The sequence below is a fragment of the Sceloporus occidentalis genome, unplaced genomic scaffold (genome assembly GCF_023333645.1).
Source record: "Sceloporus occidentalis isolate IW3139 unplaced genomic scaffold, rSceOcc1.0.p SCAF_29, whole genome shotgun sequence".
In the NCBI taxonomy this organism is placed as follows: domain Eukaryota; kingdom Metazoa; phylum Chordata; class Lepidosauria; order Squamata; family Phrynosomatidae; genus Sceloporus; species Sceloporus occidentalis.
The window spans coordinates 4,182,938-4,205,282 of NW_028317009.1; the positions used below are offsets into that span (position 1 = coordinate 4,182,938).

The window sequence follows — 22,345 nt, forward strand, 5'->3', positions numbered from 1 at the left end:
AAACAGCTAAAGAAGTCCTACGTGTAGTAACTGTAACTGGAGTTTATATAATGTTTAGCCCTTGATTTCGAGATATATACACATACAAAACCATTCTATAAAATCCAGTTACACCAGTTACCACATGTATTTGCTGTGAAGGATACATGTTCTGCCCTATCGGATTGTGTCCCTATGAGCCCAGGCTGTGCATTTTATGAAAATAACATCAATTTTGCATAGGTGTCACATTATTCTGCCTCATTGCCGGGACTGGAAACCTGTGGACACCGATGAATACAGGAAACTTAAATGAAGCTGCATTTGCCATGCACAGGGAGGCGATAAATCTCTACTGCCCACAGAAACCTGTGAGTGATGTTCACGGAACCGCAAAAGGTTTAAATGTAACCGAAAGTGGTATATCTGACGTCGCGTGCCGCGACGCTCCCATAAGGTCCTCCTAACTGGCTGACTCGCTCCCACTCCTTCCCATAGTGACTGCGAGCCACGGCCGCGCTTCTAATGAATGACCGCGGCCGGGGCCGGACTGGGAATGAAAAGCAGTCCTGGAAACATTTGAAGACCAGCACCATATTTTAGTTTATCTCGCGGTGAAGCTCATGTACCCACACGCACCCCTAATACATACCCGAGTCACACTATTTGCCATACAAATAACTATAAACCATTGTTTTTATCACATTCTTTGTATTAAAATGCCAGAAAGCAAAAGTGTTAAAAGGCCCTAATAAATTAAATTTGAAAAGTTCCATTTTATTCAGTGATCACATTATTCTTCACGATATTCTTGTAAGAAACTTTTATTTCTTTATTAATTCATTTAAACTATTTTTTTATATTTAATAAAAGCTATGATTGAGATTTTTTTTTTCTTGTTTTTATTTACTTTTATTTGCCAGCCTGCCCCCCCCCAGTTATGCACATCTGCCCCAGGCTTGCCACTCTGCCCCCCAAAATGCCTTATACCCCCTATATGCCACTATGCCTCCATAATATGCCTTATACACTCCTATATGCCACTCTGCCCCATGATATGCCTTAACCCCCTATATGCCACTCTGCATCCAGAAATGCCTTATACCCCCTATATGCCACTCTGCTTCCAGAAATGCCTTATACCCCTATATGCCACTCTGGCACATCATGGGACAGAGTGGCATGTAGGGGGATATAAGGCATTTCTAGAGGCAGAGTGGCATAAAGGGGGTTAAAAGGCATTTCTGGAGGCACAGTGGCATAAAGGGGGTTAAAAGGCATATTATGGGGCCCCTCTGCGGGCGCCTACTTTGCCTATAGGTGGCGCCGGCCCCGCCTAGACAGGGACACGGACGTGGCCTCAGAATACCAGGGGCTGCTGCGGGTCATCCCCTCCTGCTCTGCCTCCGGAACAATATCAGGAACTGAGGCAACAGATTCAAGGGTCACTATGGGAGGTGGCCCTCCAGGAGGCTATTAACCCCTTAATGACAAAGCCCGTACATGAACAGGCTCAAAATGCATTGTTTTCAATGGGTTTAGGGACCGCCCATTGTCCTTAAGGGGTTATATGCCGAGGTCAGTGTATTCCAAGCTCCAGACAAAGGATTAGGGACCAGCGGGACCGATGGATGACATTCCTGGGACAGCAACCCCAGGAGCAATGGGTATCCGAATTGGACAAGCTGGTACAACAGGAGGTAGAGCTGGACAACCGATATCGGGCTCTGCAGCGGCATGCACAGCAAGCATATTTGGGGAATGTGACAGAATGGTCTCCAGAGGGAGAGGATTTTGATGGCCCTGGATTGTTGTGGGAGAGTCTCACTGATTTCTTTGAATTCCGCAGTGAAGGGGACTCTGATCTGGAGGACATTGGAGAATACAGAGGCTATGCTTGGTCTCGAAGAAGACCTGATCTGGACTATCTGGTCATAAAAGGGCGGCAGCTGGAAAGGGCATACCGACAGCTGCTAGACAGTGTTTGGCGGACTGCCCCAGAGCCTGGGTATTACAGCACCAGCAGAAGAGCTGGCATCGGGGCAGAGTACCGCTGGCCTCTGCTCACCTCTCTCTCTGTGGCCCCAGAGACTGTGGTAGTGGATGGGACTGCGGTCTCCACTAGCACAGTACCAGTGCCAGCAGAAGCACTTGCCTCTGCCCTCACCAGAGGATTGTACAAAACAAGCACTGGGGGAACATGTAACTCACACAGGTGGGTGAGACTGTGGTTATATCCGCATAAAATACATTTAAAAAACACTTGCTTGCCTAAATGAGGGCTCAACAAATCCCGGGTGCCCTCTGTAAAAGATGACAGGCACCTTAGCACACTCAGCACTCTTCGGATCTAAACTTGGAGCATTAGCCGCAAGTGCTAAACTCCTCTGTACTATGCACTGGATACAAAGTTATACCGTGCAGCTATGACGAAATACTTCAGAAATCAATGTACCGCAGCTACTGTTTTCTATATGTTATGCGTCAATCTGTATTTAAAGAGATTAATGTTATATTTGACGTCAGATATACCACTTTTGGTTACATTTAAACCATTTGCGGTTCCGTGAACATCACTCACAGGTTTCTGTGGGCAGTAGAGATTTATCGCCTCCCTGTGCATGGCGAATGCAGCTTCATTTAAGTTTTCTGTATTCATCGGTGTCCACAGGTTTCCAGTCCCGGCAACGAGGCAGAATAATGTGACACCTATGCAAAATTGATGTTATTTTCATAAAATGCGCGGCCTGGGCTCATAGGGACACAATCCGATAGGGCAGAACATGTATCCTTCGCAGCAAATAGCTGAAGAGATGGTCGGAAAGGATAACAGCATATGGGGGATTCTACAGAATTTCCCCAACTATGTATAATGGGGGGGGGGGTGTCAGCACAAAAATTAGAAGTTACCTCCCAACTATCGTATGCATTTAACTGTATGTGATGGCTGCAATGTTTATTGAAACCGTTCGGTGCTATGAATCAAGCCTCCTGCTGCTTTGAGTTTTGTTTTCGATTCGACAGGACCTTGTTGGGCATGTTCCCCATGTGGTAACTGTAACGGGATTTTATAGCACGGTTTTGTATGTATATACCTCGAAAGCAAGGGATAAACATTCTATAAACTCCAGTTACAGTTACTACATGTAGGACTTCCCTCTAGGACTTTGGACATATTGAATGCATTGTCCATAATGATTTTGCAATAAATAATTTTTATTTACAAATGTTTTGGGGACAAACTTGCTTTGAGGATGACAAACACTGCCTGTAGAAACCAGGTGATCTCGGCCCTACAGAGATCACTGCCTATCCTACTCCACTCCAACATAAGGATGTCTGGAGATAGCCCTCCTTGTGCCCTCAGCATGCATGGATCTTCCCGGAAATGAGGGAGCCTTCACAGGGAAGGTCCCAGGTTCTTAACAACATCCATCCTCTCTTATATCCATCAGTTAGTGAAATCTCATAAGCACAGTGTCCATAGCGCATCATTAAGTCTCCCACCAGAGACCCCTGTAAATGCCCACCATGAGCAATGTGGGGGGCCTCGATGAGATTTCTCCAGAGTTCCCTCACCCATTTTATTATGAAGTATACGGGCCGGCTCAGCCCTTCTGCTATGTAAATATGTTAGCGTTGGACCATGATAATGAATAGCGGAGTGAGAATGTTCAAACCAAGCCTCTCCTACAAATGCTCCTTACCGTCTTCACACCCCTGGATAAATGCCCCAACAAGGATTTGTTCCCTTCTATTATCAGTGTAACCCATTTACCAATTCCTCTTTTGCCCCCTCACCCCACCTTTTGGGACTCATTAAAACAATTTAACAACAAAACGAAAATGACCTCAAATAGGTTTCTTCAAAAGCTCCAATAATGAAGCTGCATTTATTTCTAATAACTGAAAATGAGTTTGAGGATTCAGTTTCAATTCCATACAGAAAGCTATATCCATGCATTTGAACTTAATTGGTTTAACTGGAAAGCTACAGGAATATACTTTCTTATGATCATATGATTCATATTATCCTTGAGTACTTCTCTCCAACCTAGTGCTGTAACACAAACCAGTATTGTTCCTCTGTCAGCTTTTCTAAAGGTCCTACTCCATGACTATGTGTAAGAACGCATGTGAAAATTGCTATATCTAAGTTAATTGCTTCACACTTATCAAAAGGGGGACACTGGCATTAGCTATTCCCACTTGAGGCATCTGGGGGCAGAGTGGCATATCAGGGGAGCAAAGGGAAATCTCTGTAAGTCAGGTGCATTATGAATTAAGGGGGGGACCTTAAATGGCTATTGGTTTTTCCAAATTTCTGTTTGTATATAACATATGCTAACTGCATAATAGATAACAAAAAAAAATGTAAAAATACTCGTATTCCTGTGTATTAGGTAAAATACCGTTTTACCGTTCCACTACGGTGTATTTTTTCTTTACCCATAACTGCCCCTAAATTAACCCTAAACACCCCATTAACCATACCTGCCCCTAAATTAACCCTAAACACCCCATTATCCATACCTGCCCCTAAATTAACCCTAAACACCCCACTAACCATAGCTGCCCCTAAATTAACCCTTAGCAGCCCATCAACCATAATTGCCCCTCAATGGGGTGTTTAGGGTTAATTTGGGGGCGGTTAGGGTTAATGAGGTCTTTAGGGTTAATTTAGTTGCAGTTATGGTTAATGGGGTGTTAAGAGTTAATTTAGGGGCAGCTATGGTTAATGGGGTGTTTAGGGTTAATTTAGTGCTGAGGACCGAGGGTTAATTTAATTAATTTAATAACGTTAATTTAAGGGGCAGTTAGAGGTAAAGGTGGGCAAACTAAGGGGAATCTAAATCCTGGGGGGCAGTGAAGATTATTAATGTATTTATTTATAAAAGTATGGTGTCAGTGGTATTCTCTGAATGATTCGAACCTCTGTAAGATACGATTCTCTGAACGATTCTCTGCCTTCAGTGACATCACCAGAGTAGGCAGGCAGGAGGGTTCATGAACTCTAATGAAAGGGGCGGGGCCAGTCATCAGTGTGACTGCAGGGAGGGACTGGGAAACAGTAACTCCTGTGAGGCACACTGCGTGATCCAAAGATTCGGATCATGAATCGGATCATTTCAACGAACGACTCGAAATGATCCGATTCACTTTACTGATCCAAACTTCCCATCACTTAGCCAAACTAACCCTTAAGAAGGGACCAAAGTGTCCTGAATGCTTGAGTTTATTGTCCTCTCACTTAACCACTAAAATTATTGTTTTGGCTTCACTTTTGTGACTTCTTTCTCAGTCTTCATGTCAGATACTGGCCCTAACCACTCACAGACCACTTTAACCATGACCTACCTATTTCTAGTGATCCACTGCCACCAACTGTCTCCAGCTGATAAAACTGCTTTAAAAGTATTTAAACCTAGTAGTTCTGTAACAGTAGGAACGTACTTCAAAGTGTATTATCCATATACTGCGACAAAAACCCTACATAAAATTGGGTGAGCTGTATTTAAAGAGATCAATGTTATATTTGACGTCAGGTATACCACTTTCAGTTACGTTTAAACCTTTTGCGGTTCTATGAACATCACTGACAGGTTTCTGTGGGCAGTAGAGATTTATCGCCTCCCTGTGCATGGGGAATGCAGGGTCATTTAAAGTTTCCGTATTCCTCGGTGTCCACAGGTTTCCAGTCCCGGCAATGAGGCAGAATAATGTGACACCTATGCAAAATTGATGTTATTTTCATAAAACGCGCAGCCTGGGCTCATAGGGACACAATCCGATAGGGCAGAACATGTATCCTTCGCAGCAAATAGCTGAAGAGATGGTCGGAAAGGATAACAGCATATGGGGGATTCTACAGAATTTCCCCAACTATGTATAATGGGGGGGGGGGGGTGTCAGCACAAAAATTAGAAGTTACCTCCCAACTATCGTATGCATTTAACTGTATGTGATGGCTGCAATGTTTATTGAAACCGTTCGGTGCTATGAATCAAGCCTCCTGCTGCTTTGAGTTTTGTTTTCGATTCGACAGGACCTTGTTGGGCATGTTCCCCATCTGGTAACTGTAACGGGATTTTATAGCACGGTTTTGTATGTATATACCTCGAAAGCAAGGGATAAACATTCTATAAACTCCAGTTACAGTTACTACATGTAGGACTTCCCTCTAGGACTTTGGACATATTGAATGCATTGTCCATAATGATTTTGCAATAAATAATTTTTATTTACAAATGTTTTGGGGACAAACTTGCTTTGAGGATGACAAACACTGCCTGTAGAAACCAGGTGATCTCGGCCCTACAGAGATCACTGCCTATCCTACTCCACTCCAACATAAGGATGTCTGGAGATAGCCCTCCTTGTGCCCTCAGCATGCATGGATCTTCCCGGAAATGAGGGAGCCTTCACAGGGAAGGTCCCAGGTTCTTAACAACATCCATCCTCTCTTATATCCATCAGTTAGTGAAATCTCATAAGCACAGTGTCCATAGCGCATCATTAAGTCTCCCACCAGAGACCCCTGTAAATGCCCACCATGAGCAATGTGGGGGGCCTCGATGAGATTTCTCCAGAGTTCCCTCACCCATTTTATTATGAAGTATACGGGCCGGCTCAGCCCTTCTGCTATGTAAATATGTTAGCGTTGGACCATGATAATGAATAGCGGAGTGAGAATGTTCAAACCAAGCCTCTCCTACAAATGCTCCTTACCGTCTTCACACCCCTGGATAAATGCCCCAACAAGGATTTGTTCCCTTCTATTATCAGTGTAACCCATTTACCAATTCCTCTTTTGCCCCCTCACCCCACCTTTTGGGACTCATTAAAACAATTTAACAACAAAACGAAAATGACCTCAAATAGGTTTCTTCAAAAGCTCCAATAATGAAGCTGCATTTATTTCTAATAACTGAAAATGAGTTTGAGGATTCAGTTTCAATTCCATACAGAAAGCTATATCCATGCATTTGAACTTAATTGGTTTAACTGGAAAGCTACAGGAATATACTTTCTTATGATCATATGATTCATATTATCCTTGAGTACTTCTCTCCAACCTAGTGCTGTAACACAAACCAGTATTGTTCCTCTGTCAGCTTTTCTAAAGGTCCTACTCCATGACTATGTGTAAGAACGCATGTGAAAATTGCTATATCTAAGTTAATTGCTTCACACTTATCAAAAGGGGGACACTGGCATTAGCTATTCCCACTTGAGGCATCTGGGGGCAGAGTGGCATATCAGGGGAGCAAAGGGAAATCTCTGTAAGTCAGGTGCATTATGAATTAAGGGGGGGACCTTAAATGGCTATTGGTTTTTCCAAATTTCTGTTTGTATATAACATATGCTGACTAACTGCATAATAGATAACAAAAAAAAATGTAAAAATACTCGTATTCCTGTGTATTAGGTAAATTACCGTTTTACCGTTCCACTACGGTGTATTTTTTCTTTACCCATAACTGCCCCTAAATTAACCCTAAACACCCCATTAACCATACCTGCCCCTAAATTAACCCTAAACACCCCATTATCCATACCTGCCCCTAAATTAACCCTAAACACCCCACTAACCATAGCTGCCCCTAAATTAACCCTTAGCAGCCCATCAACCATAATTGCCCCTCAATGGGGTGTTTAGGGTTAATTTGGGGGCGGTTAGGGTTAATGAGGTCTTTAGGGTTAATTTAGTTGCAGTTATGGTTAATGGGGTGTTAAGAGTTAATTTAGGGGCAGCTATGGTTAATGGGGTGTTTAGGGTTAATTTAGTGCTGAGGACCGAGGGTTAATTTAATTAATTTAATAACGTTAATTTAAGGGGCAGTTAGAGGTAAAGGTGGGCAAACTAAGGGGAATCTAAATCCTGGGGGGCAGTGAAGATTATTAATGTATTTATTTATAAAAGTATGGTGTCAGTGGTATTCTCTGAATGATTCGAACCTCTGTAAGATACGATTCTCTGAACGATTCTCTGCCTTCAGTGACATCACCAGAGTAGGCAGGCAGGAGGGTTCATGAACTCTAATGAAAGGGGCGGGGCCAGTCATCAGTGTGACTGCAGGGAGGGACTGGGAAACAGTAACTCCTGTGAGGCACACTGCGTGATCCAAAGATTCGGATCATGAATCGGATCATTTCAACGAACGACTCGAAATGATCCGATTCACTTTACTGATCCAAACTTCCCATCACTTAGCCAAACTAACCCTTAAGAAGGGACCAAAGTGTCCTGAATGCTTGAGTTTATTGTCCTCTCACTTAACCACTAAAATTATTGTTTTGGCTTCACTTTTGTGACTTCTTTCTCAGTCTTCATGTCAGATACTGGCCCTAACCACTCACAGACCACTTTAACCATGACCTACCTATTTCTAGTGATCCACTGCCACCAACTGTCTCCAGCTGATAAAACTGCTTTAAAAGTATTTAAACCTAGTAGTTCTGTAACAGTAGGAACGTACTTCAAAGTGTATTATCCATATACTGCGACAAAAACCCTACATAAAATTGGGTGAGCTGTATTTAAAGAGATCAATGTTATATTTGACGTCAGGTATACCACTTTCAGTTACGTTTAAACCTTTTGCGGTTCTATGAACATCACTGACAGGTTTCTGTGGGCAGTAGAGATTTATCGCCTCCCTGTGCATGGGGAATGCAGGGTCATTTAAAGTTTCCGTATTCCTCGGTGTCCACAGGTTTCCAGTCCCGGCAATGAGGCAGAATAATGTGACACCTATGCAAAATTGATGTTATTTTCATAAAACGCGCAGCCTGGGCTCATAGGGACACAATCCGATAGGGCAGAACATGTATCCTTCGCAGCAAATAGCTGAAGAGATGGTCGGAAAGGATAACAGCATATGGGGGATTCTACAGAATTTCCCCAACTATGTATAATGGGGGGGGGGGGTGTCAGCACAAAAATTAGAAGTTACCTCCCAACTATCGTATGCATTTAACTGTATGTGATGGCTGCAATGTTTATTGAAACCGTTCGGTGCTATGAATCAAGCCTCCTGCTGCTTTGAGTTTTGTTTTCGATTCGACAGGACCTTGTTGGGCATGTTCCCCATGTGGTAACTGTAACGGGATTTTATAGCACGGTTTTGTATGTATATACCTCGAAAGCAAGGGATAAACATTCTATAAACTCCAGTTACAGTTACTACATGTAGGACTTCCCTCTAGGACTTTGGACATATTGAATGCATTGTCCATAATGATTTTGCAATAAATAATTTTTATTTACAAATGTTTTGGGGACAAACTTGCTTTGAGGATGACAAACACTGCCTGTAGAAACCAGGTGATCTCGGCCCTACAGAGATCACTGCCTATCCTACTCCACTCCAACATAAGGATGTCTGGAGATAGCCCTCCTTGTGCCCTCAGCATGCATGGATCTTCCCGGAAATGAGGGAGCCTTCACAGGGAAGGTCCCAGGTTCTTAACAACATCCATCCTCTCTTATATCCATCAGTTAGTGAAATCTCATAAGCACAGTGTCCATAGCGCATCATTAAGTCTCCCACCAGAGACCCCTGTAAATGCCCACCATGAGCAATGTGGGGGGCCTCGATGAGATTTCTCCAGAGTTCCCTCACCCATTTTATTATGAAGTATACGGGCCGGCTCAGCCCTTCTGCTATGTAAATATGTTAGCGTTGGACCATGATAATGAATAGCGGAGTGAGAATGTTCAAACCAAGCCTCTCCTACAAATGCTCCTTACCGTCTTCACACCCCTGGATAAATGCCCCAACAAGGATTTGTTCCCTTCTATTATCAGTGTAACCCATTTACCAATTCCTCTTTTGCCCCCTCACCCCACCTTTTGGGACTCATTAAAACAATTTAACAACAAAACGAAAATGACCTCAAATAGGTTTCTTCAAAAGCTCCAATAATGAAGCTGCATTTATTTCTAATAACTGAAAATGAGTTTGAGGATTCAGTTTCAATTCCATACAGAAAGCTATATCCATGCATTTGAACTTAATTGGTTTAACTGGAAAGCTACAGGAATATACTTTCTTATGATCATATGATTCATATTATCCTTGAGTACTTCTCTCCAACCTAGTGCTGTAACACAAACCAGTATTGTTCCTCTGTCAGCTTTTCTAAAGGTCCTACTCCATGACTATGTGTAAGAACGCATGTGAAAATTGCTATATCTAAGTTAATTGCTTCACACTTATCAAAAGGGGGACACTGGCATTAGCTATTCCCACTTGAGGCATCTGGGGGCAGAGTGGCATATCAGGGGAGCAAAGGGAAATCTCTGTAAGTCAGGTGCATTATGAATTAAGGGGGGGACCTTAAATGGCTATTGGTTTTTCCAAATTTCTGTTTGTATATAACATATGCTGACTAACTGCATAATAGATAACAAAAAAAAATGTAAAAATACTCGTATTCCTGTGTATTAGGTAAATTACCGTTTTACCGTTCCACTACGGTGTATTTTTTCTTTACCCATAACTGCCCCTAAATTAACCCTAAACACCCCATTAACCATACCTGCCCCTAAATTAACCCTAAACACCCCATTATCCATACCTGCCCCTAAATTAACCCTAAACACCCCACTAACCATAGCTGCCCCTAAATTAACCCTTAGCAGCCCATCAACCATAATTGCCCCTCAATGGGGTGTTTAGGGTTAATTTGGGGGCGGTTAGGGTTAATGAGGTCTTTAGGGTTAATTTAGTTGCAGTTATGGTTAATGGGGTGTTAAGAGTTAATTTAGGGGCAGCTATGGTTAATGGGGTGTTTAGGGTTAATTTAGTGCTGAGGACCGAGGGTTAATTTAATTAATTTAATAACGTTAATTTAAGGGGCAGTTAGAGGTAAAGGTGGGCAAACTAAGGGGAATCTAAATCCTGGGGGGCAGTGAAGATTATTAATGTATTTATTTATAAAAGTATGGTGTCAGTGGTATTCTCTGAATGATTCGAACCTCTGTAAGATACGATTCTCTGAACGATTCTCTGCCTTCAGTGACATCACCAGAGTAGGCAGGCAGGAGGGTTCATGAACTCTAATGAAAGGGGCGGGGCCAGTCATCAGTGTGACTGCAGGGAGGGACTGGGAAACAGTAACTCCTGTGAGGCACACTGCGTGATCCAAAGATTCGGATCATGAATCGGATCATTTCAACGAACGACTCGAAATGATCCGATTCACTTTACTGATCCAAACTTCCCATCACTTAGCCAAACTAACCCTTAAGAAGGGACCAAAGTGTCCTGAATGCTTGAGTTTATTGTCCTCTCACTTAACCACTAAAATTATTGTTTTGGCTTCACTTTTGTGACTTCTTTCTCAGTCTTCATGTCAGATACTGGCCCTAACCACTCACAGACCACTTTAACCATGACCTACCTATTTCTAGTGATCCACTGCCACCAACTGTCTCCAGCTGATAAAACTGCTTTAAAAGTATTTAAACCTAGTAGTTCTGTAACAGTAGGAACGTACTTCAAAGTGTATTATCCATATACTGCGACAAAAACCCTACATAAAATTGGGTGAGCTGTATTTAAAGAGATCAATGTTATATTTGACGTCAGGTATACCACTTTCAGTTACGTTTAAACCTTTTGCGGTTCTATGAACATCACTGACAGGTTTCTGTGGGCAGTAGAGATTTATCGCCTCCCTGTGCATGGGGAATGCAGGGTCATTTAAAGTTTCCGTATTCCTCGGTGTCCACAGGTTTCCAGTCCCGGCAATGAGGCAGAATAATGTGACACCTATGCAAAATTGATGTTATTTTCATAAAACGCGCAGCCTGGGCTCATAGGGACACAATCCGATAGGGCAGAACATGTATCCTTCGCAGCAAATAGCTGAAGAGATGGTCGGAAAGGATAACAGCATATGGGGGATTCTACAGAATTTCCCCAACTATGTATAATGGGGGGGGGGGGTGTCAGCACAAAAATTAGAAGTTACCTCCCAACTATCGTATGCATTTAACTGTATGTGATGGCTGCAATGTTTATTGAAACCGTTCGGTGCTATGAATCAAGCCTCCTGCTGCTTTGAGTTTTGTTTTCGATTCGACAGGACCTTGTTGGGCATGTTCCCCATGTGGTAACTGTAACGGGATTTTATAGCACGGTTTTGTATGTATATACCTCGAAAGCAAGGGATAAACATTCTATAAACTCCAGTTACAGTTACTACATGTAGGACTTCCCTCTAGGACTTTGGACATATTGAATGCATTGTCCATAATGATTTTGCAATAAATAATTTTTATTTACAAATGTTTTGGGGACAAACTTGCTTTGAGGATGACAAACACTGCCTGTAGAAACCAGGTGATCTCGGCCCTACAGAGATCACTGCCTATCCTACTCCACTCCAACATAAGGATGTCTGGAGATAGCCCTCCTTGTGCCCTCAGCATGCATGGATCTTCCCGGAAATGAGGGAGCCTTCACAGGGAAGGTCCCAGGTTCTTAACAACATCCATCCTCTCTTATATCCATCAGTTAGTGAAATCTCATAAGCACAGTGTCCATAGCGCATCATTAAGTCTCCCACCAGAGACCCCTGTAAATGCCCACCATGAGCAATGTGGGGGGCCTCGATGAGATTTCTCCAGAGTTCCCTCACCCATTTTATTATGAAGTATACGGGCCGGCTCAGCCCTTCTGCTATGTAAATATGTTAGCGTTGGACCATGATAATGAATAGCGGAGTGAGAATGTTCAAACCAAGCCTCTCCTACAAATGCTCCTTACCGTCTTCACACCCCTGGATAAATGCCCCAACAAGGATTTGTTCCCTTTTCTTATCTGTGTAACTAATTTACCAATTCCTCTTTTGCCCCCTCACCCCACCTTATGGGACTCTAAAGGTAAATACACACACATATACACACAACTATATATATATATATATATATATATATATATTTAAATAGTGAAAAATAGATTATTTAACTAAAGTTCAAAGGGTGCACAGAAAATGGTTATTTTTTGCAACATACTTTATAAGAGATGGCTATATGAAAAGTGTTATAATTACCCATTAGCCTAACTTACCTGCCTTTAAAAATTATATACATACAGTTAGAGACACATGAACCTCTCTACATCATCATTAATATATATATTTTTAAAAAACCACACACAAAACTCCATAATATTTAATAGTTAAAAAGACAAAGCATGGTTTGCACGTGTTAATAACAAAGCAGTTTATCTTACATTTGTTTTGGTATCATTTTTTTAATTAGGGATTTACTAACATACATGTTTGTAAGATGTACAAAAAAAACAACTGAAAAAAAAAACCCAAACAAAGATGGCCGCCATCGCCGCATGCCAGTTTACTGGTCATTTGCGATGACATCATCAACACAAACCTATATATATAGGGCGCCGCCTGGCATATCCTTGTGCTTTTCCGCGCACTGTACGTGGCAGCTGAGTTTTTCGAGGCTTTGCACGTATACCCAAGGAATGGCTTTTGTTGCTTTTTGGAAGACCAAGAGAAGAGTTGAGGAGAAGAGCCAAGCTTCACCTGAGCAGAGAGACCTTCAAGCAAGATCAAAGAAGAAGACCGGAGACGGGAACCCCAAGAAGAGGAAGAGGGAAGCGGACGGCGACGACAGCAGCAGCAGCCCCCGAAGAGATGCAGAAAAGAAGAGGAGGCCATCAAGCGCATCAACGGATGGACCGGCGAGGAGCCTCTCTGTACAGGACTTCGCATACCACCGCCAACTGGGGAGAGGAGGATTTGGCCGAGTAAGTCCATAAGCTTTTCTTCTATCCAGTTTAAATTCCATCCAGAAAGTTATATCCATGTATTTGAGCTTAATTGGTTGATCTGGAAAGCTACAGGAAGATAGTTTGTATGATAATCATTACATGGGAGGGAGCAGACTGAGGAGCTAACAGACATCTCCGTGGCAGTTGGGCAGCAGGCAAGGCAGCCATTGGCTGATGGAGCTTTCAATCACTACTGTATTGGGCATGTAACAATGTATCTTTGATGCTAAATAGAACACAGAAGGAAATCCATATTTACAAATACCACATCAACCAGCCCTCAGAGTGCAACCCTTTCAGTGGCAACCTTGTGAGTTTCCCATAGTTGGCAACATAATCCTGGAAAACCAAACATGTTAGCTACAATTTACTGCTCAAGGAAATCCCAGGATATCTAAAATATATTAGACTACATTAGAACATTCAGAAAGAGTGGGGATTGGATGAAAACATTTACTTTTTAAATAATAATTAAAATATCTATTATACTGTTTTTTTGTTTTGTTTTCAAATAGAAAATGAGTAACAGTCTCACTGTAAGAAATACACTGCCCGTACTTCAGCTCATTGGCCATTTGTGCAGCCTAATCCAGATGCCAATTGGTCACTTCACATTAAATATGGGTATTTTTAACTAGGCTATGAAGCCTAGTGCTTAAAAGCGCTATGACCGGGTCATTTATTGTATATGTGCCACCAGTGCCAAGTTGCAGTAATGAGTAGCCAAATAACTGGGCACCCTGAGAACAGGGCCATTCCCTGGCCCAGGTCAGCCGTTTTATTAATGCTAAGCTTTAAGCAAATGCAATTACTGATCATCATGTACTTGACCTAACCGTATCTCCCATCTGTGTTTCATTCAGGTCATGCTGGCTTCCTGGAGGAACGCTGGACTGCTGGTGGCTGTAAAAGTCATCAGGAAAAGAGCGGCGAGTACCAGCAGCATCCTGCGAGAAAGAAGAATACTGGAGCTCGCAGGAGAGAGCGCCTTTTTGTGCCGTGGCTTTGCCGCTTTCCAGTCACCAGTAGGAGATTTCATTTGAAAGCCTTGTCCACTTGAATATATGGCTGGCATTATGCTCCTTCTCCAGATCTAACCGGGCATCTATATCTATAATGCTTCAACATATGGTCATGTGCTTTTTTTGTGTCTTTTTCATCAGGACCACGCATTCCTCGTGATGGAGTACCTCAGCGCAGGGAGCCTGGACAGGTATCTCCGGAAAGCCGGCCGGTTGCAGCCCCAATCAGCGCAGTAAGTTATGACGTGAAAGAGAAGGGGTCTGAGAGAAGGGGAACTGTGACTGGGCAGAGGTAAAAGGGTCAGGGGTGGATACCTATTAGTGGACACAGTTTCATAATGTATATCACTATGCTCCATACAATGATCCATATGTCCGTAACTAGCCTGTTCATCTCTTTTTTTTTTTTTTCTTCTACCAGGTTTTATTCGGCAGAGATCATCTGTGGCCTCCAATTTCTACACAGACGTGGAGTCATTCATCGGTTGTTTTTATAGTGACCTCTCATATCTGAACTCTCTTCTCTCTTCTGTTTCCCTGGTTTTGTTTTTGCACTTTTTAAAAAAAATTTAATTTTAAAAATAAATAATGTTTATCTTTCGGATTAGGGACCTCAAGCCTGACAACGTGATGATGGACGGCGATGGACATTTGAAGATCGCGGACTTTGGCCTGGTTGCAGAGGACATCACCGGGGACACCACAACCAGAGGAGCAGCAGGGACACACACCCATATGGCCCCAGAGGTGAGAATTTCTATTTTTATATATTGTGCTTTCTAATTTTGCTGAATATTGGTAGAAGCAAAGGGAACACAAGGAAAAGGGAACACAATTTAACCCTCTGGATGCTAGGGTTAGTTAACAGGCATCTAAATTAGGATAAACTACTGCATCACAACATATTGGTAAAAATGTTTAAAAACACCCCATTATTTCCCTATAAACACCAAATCAAACAGTAAAAGTAATAAATGAAACTATTTAAAAGCCCCTCCCCCTTAGTAGATGTATCCAATGTATGTTGCAGGAATTACATGTAGATTACACGTGCAGCCCATGAACCTCAGAGTATACCATATAGTGCGGGGAAGGACTATACCAGAAAGGGTTAAATTAGAAATGTATACTAAAGACCAACGTCCACCAAGAAATGGGTTTGTTTTTAAGTCCAACAGGCTTACTTTTTGAATTCTTGGTATAGTGCCACGTAAAAATGCCACATTCGTTTCTTTTGTATTATTCTGTAGTTTAGGAGCTGATATAATCATGAGATCTATTTTGTTTCTAAAGAAGGTCAGAGAAAAGGTTATCTCAAATTATTACTTTTTTTCTTGCAGGTGTTTCTTAACAAGGCGTACGGCGCTACAGCGGACTGGTGGTCTTTCGGAGTCATCCTCTACAGCATGTTGGCGGGGCGCCTCCCATTCTCAGAATGGCTGCCCAAGAGGGATTACTTCTACCTCATCGTCACCGAGGAGTACTGGTACCCAAGCCAGCTAACAGAAGAGAGCAAGGACATCTTAACTAAGGTGAGTGGGACACGCCGATGTCTACACCTGGGGACCGTTCTGTAAAGAGCGTAATCTGACTAGGTACGTGGCAACAATGTTAAAGGCCACAGAGTCACGTTAGGGGCATTCATTTAGTTAAGAGTGGGATCAGGATCCATATACTTTTTGACAGCAATTATCCCCTTCTGTCAACCATTCTCTTTGATGCGCCAGTCCTAATGGGAGTATAAGGTGTTCCAAAATGTTGGCAATGAGGGACAATGGGCCCAAGTGTCAGAAAAGAGTGCTATTCAGCAATTGCTTTTTTTTTTTATTTATAGCTCTTGATGAAAGATCCAAGATGCCGACTTGGTGCCAGCGATGACATCAGATTGCATCCATTCTACAGCAGCCTAAACTGGGAGGACTTGGAGGCGCGTAAAATCTTGCCACCGTACCTTCCACTGTCGGTAAGTACACACACGTTATACTAAACCATCCGAGACTTTCTAGCAATAGTTCAAAAGTTTTGTAAGAACTGTTGACATGTTCTTTAAATCAGGGTATAATCTTTCTTCTTTCAACAGCTTTCAACAACTGAGGATCTCCATCAACAACTGAGGAACGACCTCTCATTCTTGGAGGCTGATTGCACCAGACCATCAGAGGACACCCATGCTGTGCCTGGACTGTCTTTTATCAATAGTAGTATAGTAGTAGTAGTTTAATCTTTTTTTTTTTTTTTTTTTTCAGAAATTAGTTACAGAAGATTGTTGCTGAAGTCACCAGATTGGGACACCACCTCCTTGCTGCATCACATCAAGCATTGAAGGCGCAACACACGACAACAGAACCTACCATCCGAGCAGAGCATACCATCCTCCACCATCAACCATCGCAGCTGAGGACACCATCCTCCACCATCCAACCATCCCAGCCGAGCATACCATCCTCCACCATCCAACCATCCCAGCCGAGCATACCATCCTCCACCATCCAACCATCGCAGCCGAGCATACCATCCTCCACCATCCAACCATCCCAGCCGAGCATACCATCCTCCACCATCCAACCATCCCAGCCGAGCATACCATCCTCCACCATCCAACCATCGCAGCCGAGCATACCATCCTCCGCCATCAACCATCCCAGCCGAGCATACCATCCTCCGCCAACAACCATCTCAGCAGAGCACACCATCCTCCGCCATATACCATCACAGCAGAGCATACCACCCTCTGCCACCTACCATCCCAGCAGGGCACATCACCCTCTGCCATCTACTATGCCAGCAGAGCACATCACCCTCTGCCATCTACCATCACAGCGCAGCTCATCCACCATCACACATGACATCATGCTTTTAAACTTTTAGAAATACCAAAATAGTTTCTATACTTGTAATGCATGACTCCTGAAACTGTCCTTTTTTGTTGTCCACAGGTGCGCGGCTGGTTTGCCCGCAACGTCAGTCGGACCACCTACACACATTCCGCAAGGGAGGGGCTCCGGGTAGCCGGAGCCAGAAAAATCGCAGATATGATCATCGCACTGATCATACAACAGAGTATGTCTGCTGGCCCCTACCATTAAACAACAGAGCAGCTCTCCGACCGCTTAACAGCGTTTACTGGATCTAGTCCTTTACATCAGTACTGCTTCTGTCTATATTATTTGTTCTAGGGCCCAGCCTGGCTGACGGAAAGAGATGGCATCCTTCTCAACACCAAGCTGTGAAATGCTGATCAAGTGGGCCCAACAAAGACCACTCATTCAGTAAATCCACTTCTACGGTAAGCTTTTAAACTTCTAGAAATAATAAAGCAGCTCCTGTACCTGCACTGCCTGACTCCTGAAACTGTCCTTCTTTGTTGTCCACAGGTGCCCAGCTGGACTGCCCGCAACGTCAGTCGGACCACCTACACACATTCCGCAAGGGAGGGGCTCCGGGTAGCCGGAGCCAGAAAAATCGCAAGATATGATCATCGCACCATCAGAGTATGTCTGCTGGCCCCTACGATTTCACAACGGAGCAGCTCTCCGTCATTGTAACAGAAGCCTCCATCACTGGGGCCCCTGAAGAGGCCTGAGGGCCAGCATTCTCCATACCGACTATGCGCCCTGGCCTTCTAAAAGACATCTGTGTTTATGTACAGAGGGTCAGTTCCTATTGATTTTCCCCTGGAACAGGTTTTACCATATTTCCCAAACATTAGAGACTCTGAGGACTGTGGAGCGGTACAATTCTGGAGCCTCATTAGATGCCTTCAAAAGGGGTCTGGATATTTTTTTTTTAGAAAGGCATGACATACAGGGCTATAAGTAGAGTAACATTAATATCCTTGATCCAAGGAGAAATCCGATTGCCTCTTGGAGTCAAGAAGGAATTTTTTTCCCCTGATGGCAGAATTCGAATTAGCTTAATTAGGGGTTTTTTTGCCTTCTTTTGGATCAAGAGTAGGAAAGTTAGGTAGAAGGGTTGAACTTGATGGTCTTATTTCAACCTTATGAACTATGTAACTATGGAGCGCTGATGTTGATTTGGGATTGGTTGTGTACTTTGCCAACACAGATGATGTTTTGCAATTATTTATTGTACGTCATAACTTTTGCATCCAGAGAGTGACAAACCATTGTTTCAGTTAATCTGTTTAAATGTCCGACCCCCCACCACCATGTTGCACTAATATGCTGTTAAAACCAGTCTTTCCCCTGCCTTCCCTTCATTGTATTACACTATGTTGAAAATGCATTTATGTCTGTATTTAAAACCCTGCATGTCACTCTGAATAAACAGTTCTTGTACTTCGTCCTGCATTAAGCTTCGGCTAGTGATTTGTGTGACTGGAGAGTCGGTGCTTTGGAGTGTGCCCCTATACAGTTCTTGTAAGAGCTGGGAAGCAGCGATTGAGGGATGTACCAAGTCGGGGTACAGGGCATCCCGTCACATTGGTGGCAAGCGGCGGGACATTTCCTTTCTACCATGACTGACTGACAGGACGGCAGACTTTGGTCGCCTAGACTCAGGGCTGGTGCAAGGATTTTTGCCACCCTAGGCAAAACATAATTTTGCCACCCCCTGGCTCCACCCCCACAAGCCCCTCCCATTTTATCACACACACTTATACCCCACCTCTTTTAATGCTTGCTATGCTGGGCCGCCCCCAACCAAGTCTCAGCAGACAGCAGCTCAGCAACATCTATGCGCAGGGCAGGGGTGTAATTACAATAGGCCAATGCCACTAGTTTGCCCTGAGAAGGAGCAAACTGACCTGGAGATGCGGCGAAGTATGATGTTTACCATAAATGCCAAAGGCCGCAATTTTCCCACAAACAGCTAAAGAAGTCCTACGTGTAGTAACTGTAACTGGAGTTTATATAATGTTTAGCCCTTGATTTCGAGATATATACACATACAAAACCATTCTATAAAATCCAGTTACACCAGTTACCACATGTATTTGCTGTGAAGGATACATGTTCTGCCCTATCGGATTGTGTCCCTATGAGCCCAGGCTGTGCATTTTATGAAAATAACATCAATTTTGCATAGGTGTCACATTATTCTGCCTCATTGCCGGGACTGGAAACCTGTGGACACCGATGAATACAGGAAACTTAAATGAAGCTGCATTCGCCATGCACAGGGAGGCGATAAATCTCTACTGCCCACAGAAACCTGTGAGTGATGTTCACGGAACCGCAAAAGGTTTAAATGTAACCGAAAGTGGTATATCTGACGTCGCGTGCCGCGACGCTCCCATAAGGTCCTCCTAACTGGCTGACTCGCTCCCACTCCTTCCCATAGTGACTGCGAGCCGCGGCCGCGCTTCTAATGAATGACCGCGGCCGGGGCCGGACTGGGAATGAAAAGCAGTCCTGGAAACATTTGAAGACCAGCACCATATTTTAGTTTATCTCGCGGTGAAGCTCATGTACCCACACGCACCCCTAATACATACCCGAGTCACACTATTTGCCATACAAATAACTATAAACCATTGTTTTTATCACATTCTTTGTATTAAAATGCCAGAAAGCAAAAGTGTTAAAAGGCCCTAATAAATTAAATTTGAAAAGTTCCATTTTATTCAGTGATCACATTATTCTTCACGATATTCTTGTAAGAAACTTTTATTTCTTTATTAATTCATTTAAACTATTTTTTTATATTTAATAAAAGCTATGATTGAGATTTTTTTTTTCTTGTTTTTATTTACTTTTATTTGCCAGCCTGCCCCCCCCCCAGTTATGCACATCTGCCCCAGGCTTGCCACTCTGCCCCCCAAAATGCCTTATACCCCCTATATGCCACTATGCCTCCATAATATGCCTTATACACTCCTATATGCCACTCTGCCCCATGATATGCCTTAACCCCCTATATGCCACTCTGCATCCAGAAATGCCTTATACCCCCTATATGCCACTCTGCTTCCAGAAATGCCTTATACCCCTATATGCCACTCTGGCACATCATGGGACAGAGTGGCATGTAGGGGGATATAAGGCATTTCTAGAGGCAGAGTGGCATAAAGGGGGTTAAAAGGCATTTCTGGAGGCACAGTGGCATAAAGGGGGTTAAAAGGCATATTATGGGGCCCCTCTGCGGGCGCCTACTTTGCCTATAGGTGGCGCCGGCCCCGCCTAGACAGGGACACGGATGTGGCCTCAGAATACCAGGGGCTGCTGCGGGTCATCCCCTCCTGCTCTGCCTCCGGAACAATATCAGGAACTGAGGCAACAGATTCAAGGGTCACTATGGGAGGTGGCCCTCCAGGAGGCTATTAACCCCTTAATGACAAAGCCCGTACATGTACAGGCTCAAAATGCATTGTTTTCAATGGGTTTAGGGACCGCCCATTGTCCTTAAGGGGTTATATGCCGAGGTCAGTGTATTCCAAGCTCCAGACAAAGGATTAGGGACCAGCGGGACCGATGGATGACATTCCTGGGACAGCAACCCCAGGAGCAATGGGTATCCGAATTGGACAAGCTGGTACAACAGGAGGTAGAGCTGGACAACCGATATCGGGCTCTGCAGCGGCATGCACAGCAAGCATATTTGGGGAATGTGACAGAATGGTCTCCAGAGGGAGAGGATTTTGATGGCCCTGGATTGTTGTGGGAGAGTCTCACTGATTTCTTTGAATTCCGCAGTGAAGGGGACTCTGATCTGGAGGACATTGGAGAATACAGAGGCTATGCTTGGTCTCGAAGAAGACCTGATCTGGACTATCTGGTCATAAAAGGGCGGCAGCTGGAAAGGGCATACCGACAGCTGCTAGACAGTGTTTGGCGGACTGGCCCAGAGCCTGGGTATTACAGCACCAGCAGAAGAGCTGGCATCGGGGCAGAGTACCGCTGGCCTCTGCTCACCTCTCTCTCTGTGGCCCCAGAGACTGTGGTAGTGGATGGGACTGCGGTCTCCACTAGCACAGTACCAGTGCCAGCAGAAGCACTTGCCTCTTCCCTCACCAGAGGATTGTACAAAACAAGCACTGGGGGAACATGTAACTCACACAGGTGGGTGAGACTGTGGTTATATCCGCATAAAATACATTTAAAAAACACTTGCTTGCCTAAATGAGGGCTCAACAAATCCCGGGTGCCCTCTGTAAGAGATGACAGGCACCTTAGCACACTCAGCACTCTTCGGATCTAAACTTGGAGCATTAGCCGCAAGTGCTAAACTCCTCTGTACTATGCACTGGATACAAAGTTATACCGTGCAGCTATGACGAAATACTTCAGAAATCAATGTACCGCAGCTACTGTTTTCTATATGTTATGCGTCAATCTGTATTTAAAGAGATTAATGTTATATTTGACGTCAGATATACCACTTTTGGTTACATTTAAACCATTTGCGGTTCCGTGAACATCACTCACAGGTTTCTGTGGGCAGTAGAGATTTATCGCCTCCCTGTGCATGGCGAATGCAGCTTCATTTAAGTTTTCTGTATTCATCGGTGTCCACAGGTTTCCAGTCCCGGCAACGAGGCAGAATAATGTGACACCTATGCAAAATTGATGTTAT

The 22,345-nt window shown here is 43.7% G+C and overlaps 1 protein-coding gene across 1 annotated transcript; it reads left to right on the forward strand.

Moving 5' to 3' along the window:
• Positions 1 to 13,692: 13,692 nt before the first annotated feature.
• On the forward strand, positions 13,693 to 18,042 carry LOC149299122 (protein kinase C theta type-like). Its single transcript, XM_089486603.1, has 9 exons — positions 13,693 to 13,766; positions 14,025 to 14,100; positions 14,654 to 14,815; positions 14,954 to 15,045; positions 15,421 to 15,529; positions 16,153 to 16,344; positions 16,647 to 16,775; positions 17,749 to 17,772; positions 17,989 to 18,042. Exons 1-9 carry the CDS (start codon positions 13,693 to 13,695, stop codon positions 18,040 to 18,042), a joined length of 912 nt encoding a protein of 303 aa, XP_089342729.1.
• Positions 18,043 to 22,345: the final 4,303 nt, after the last annotated feature.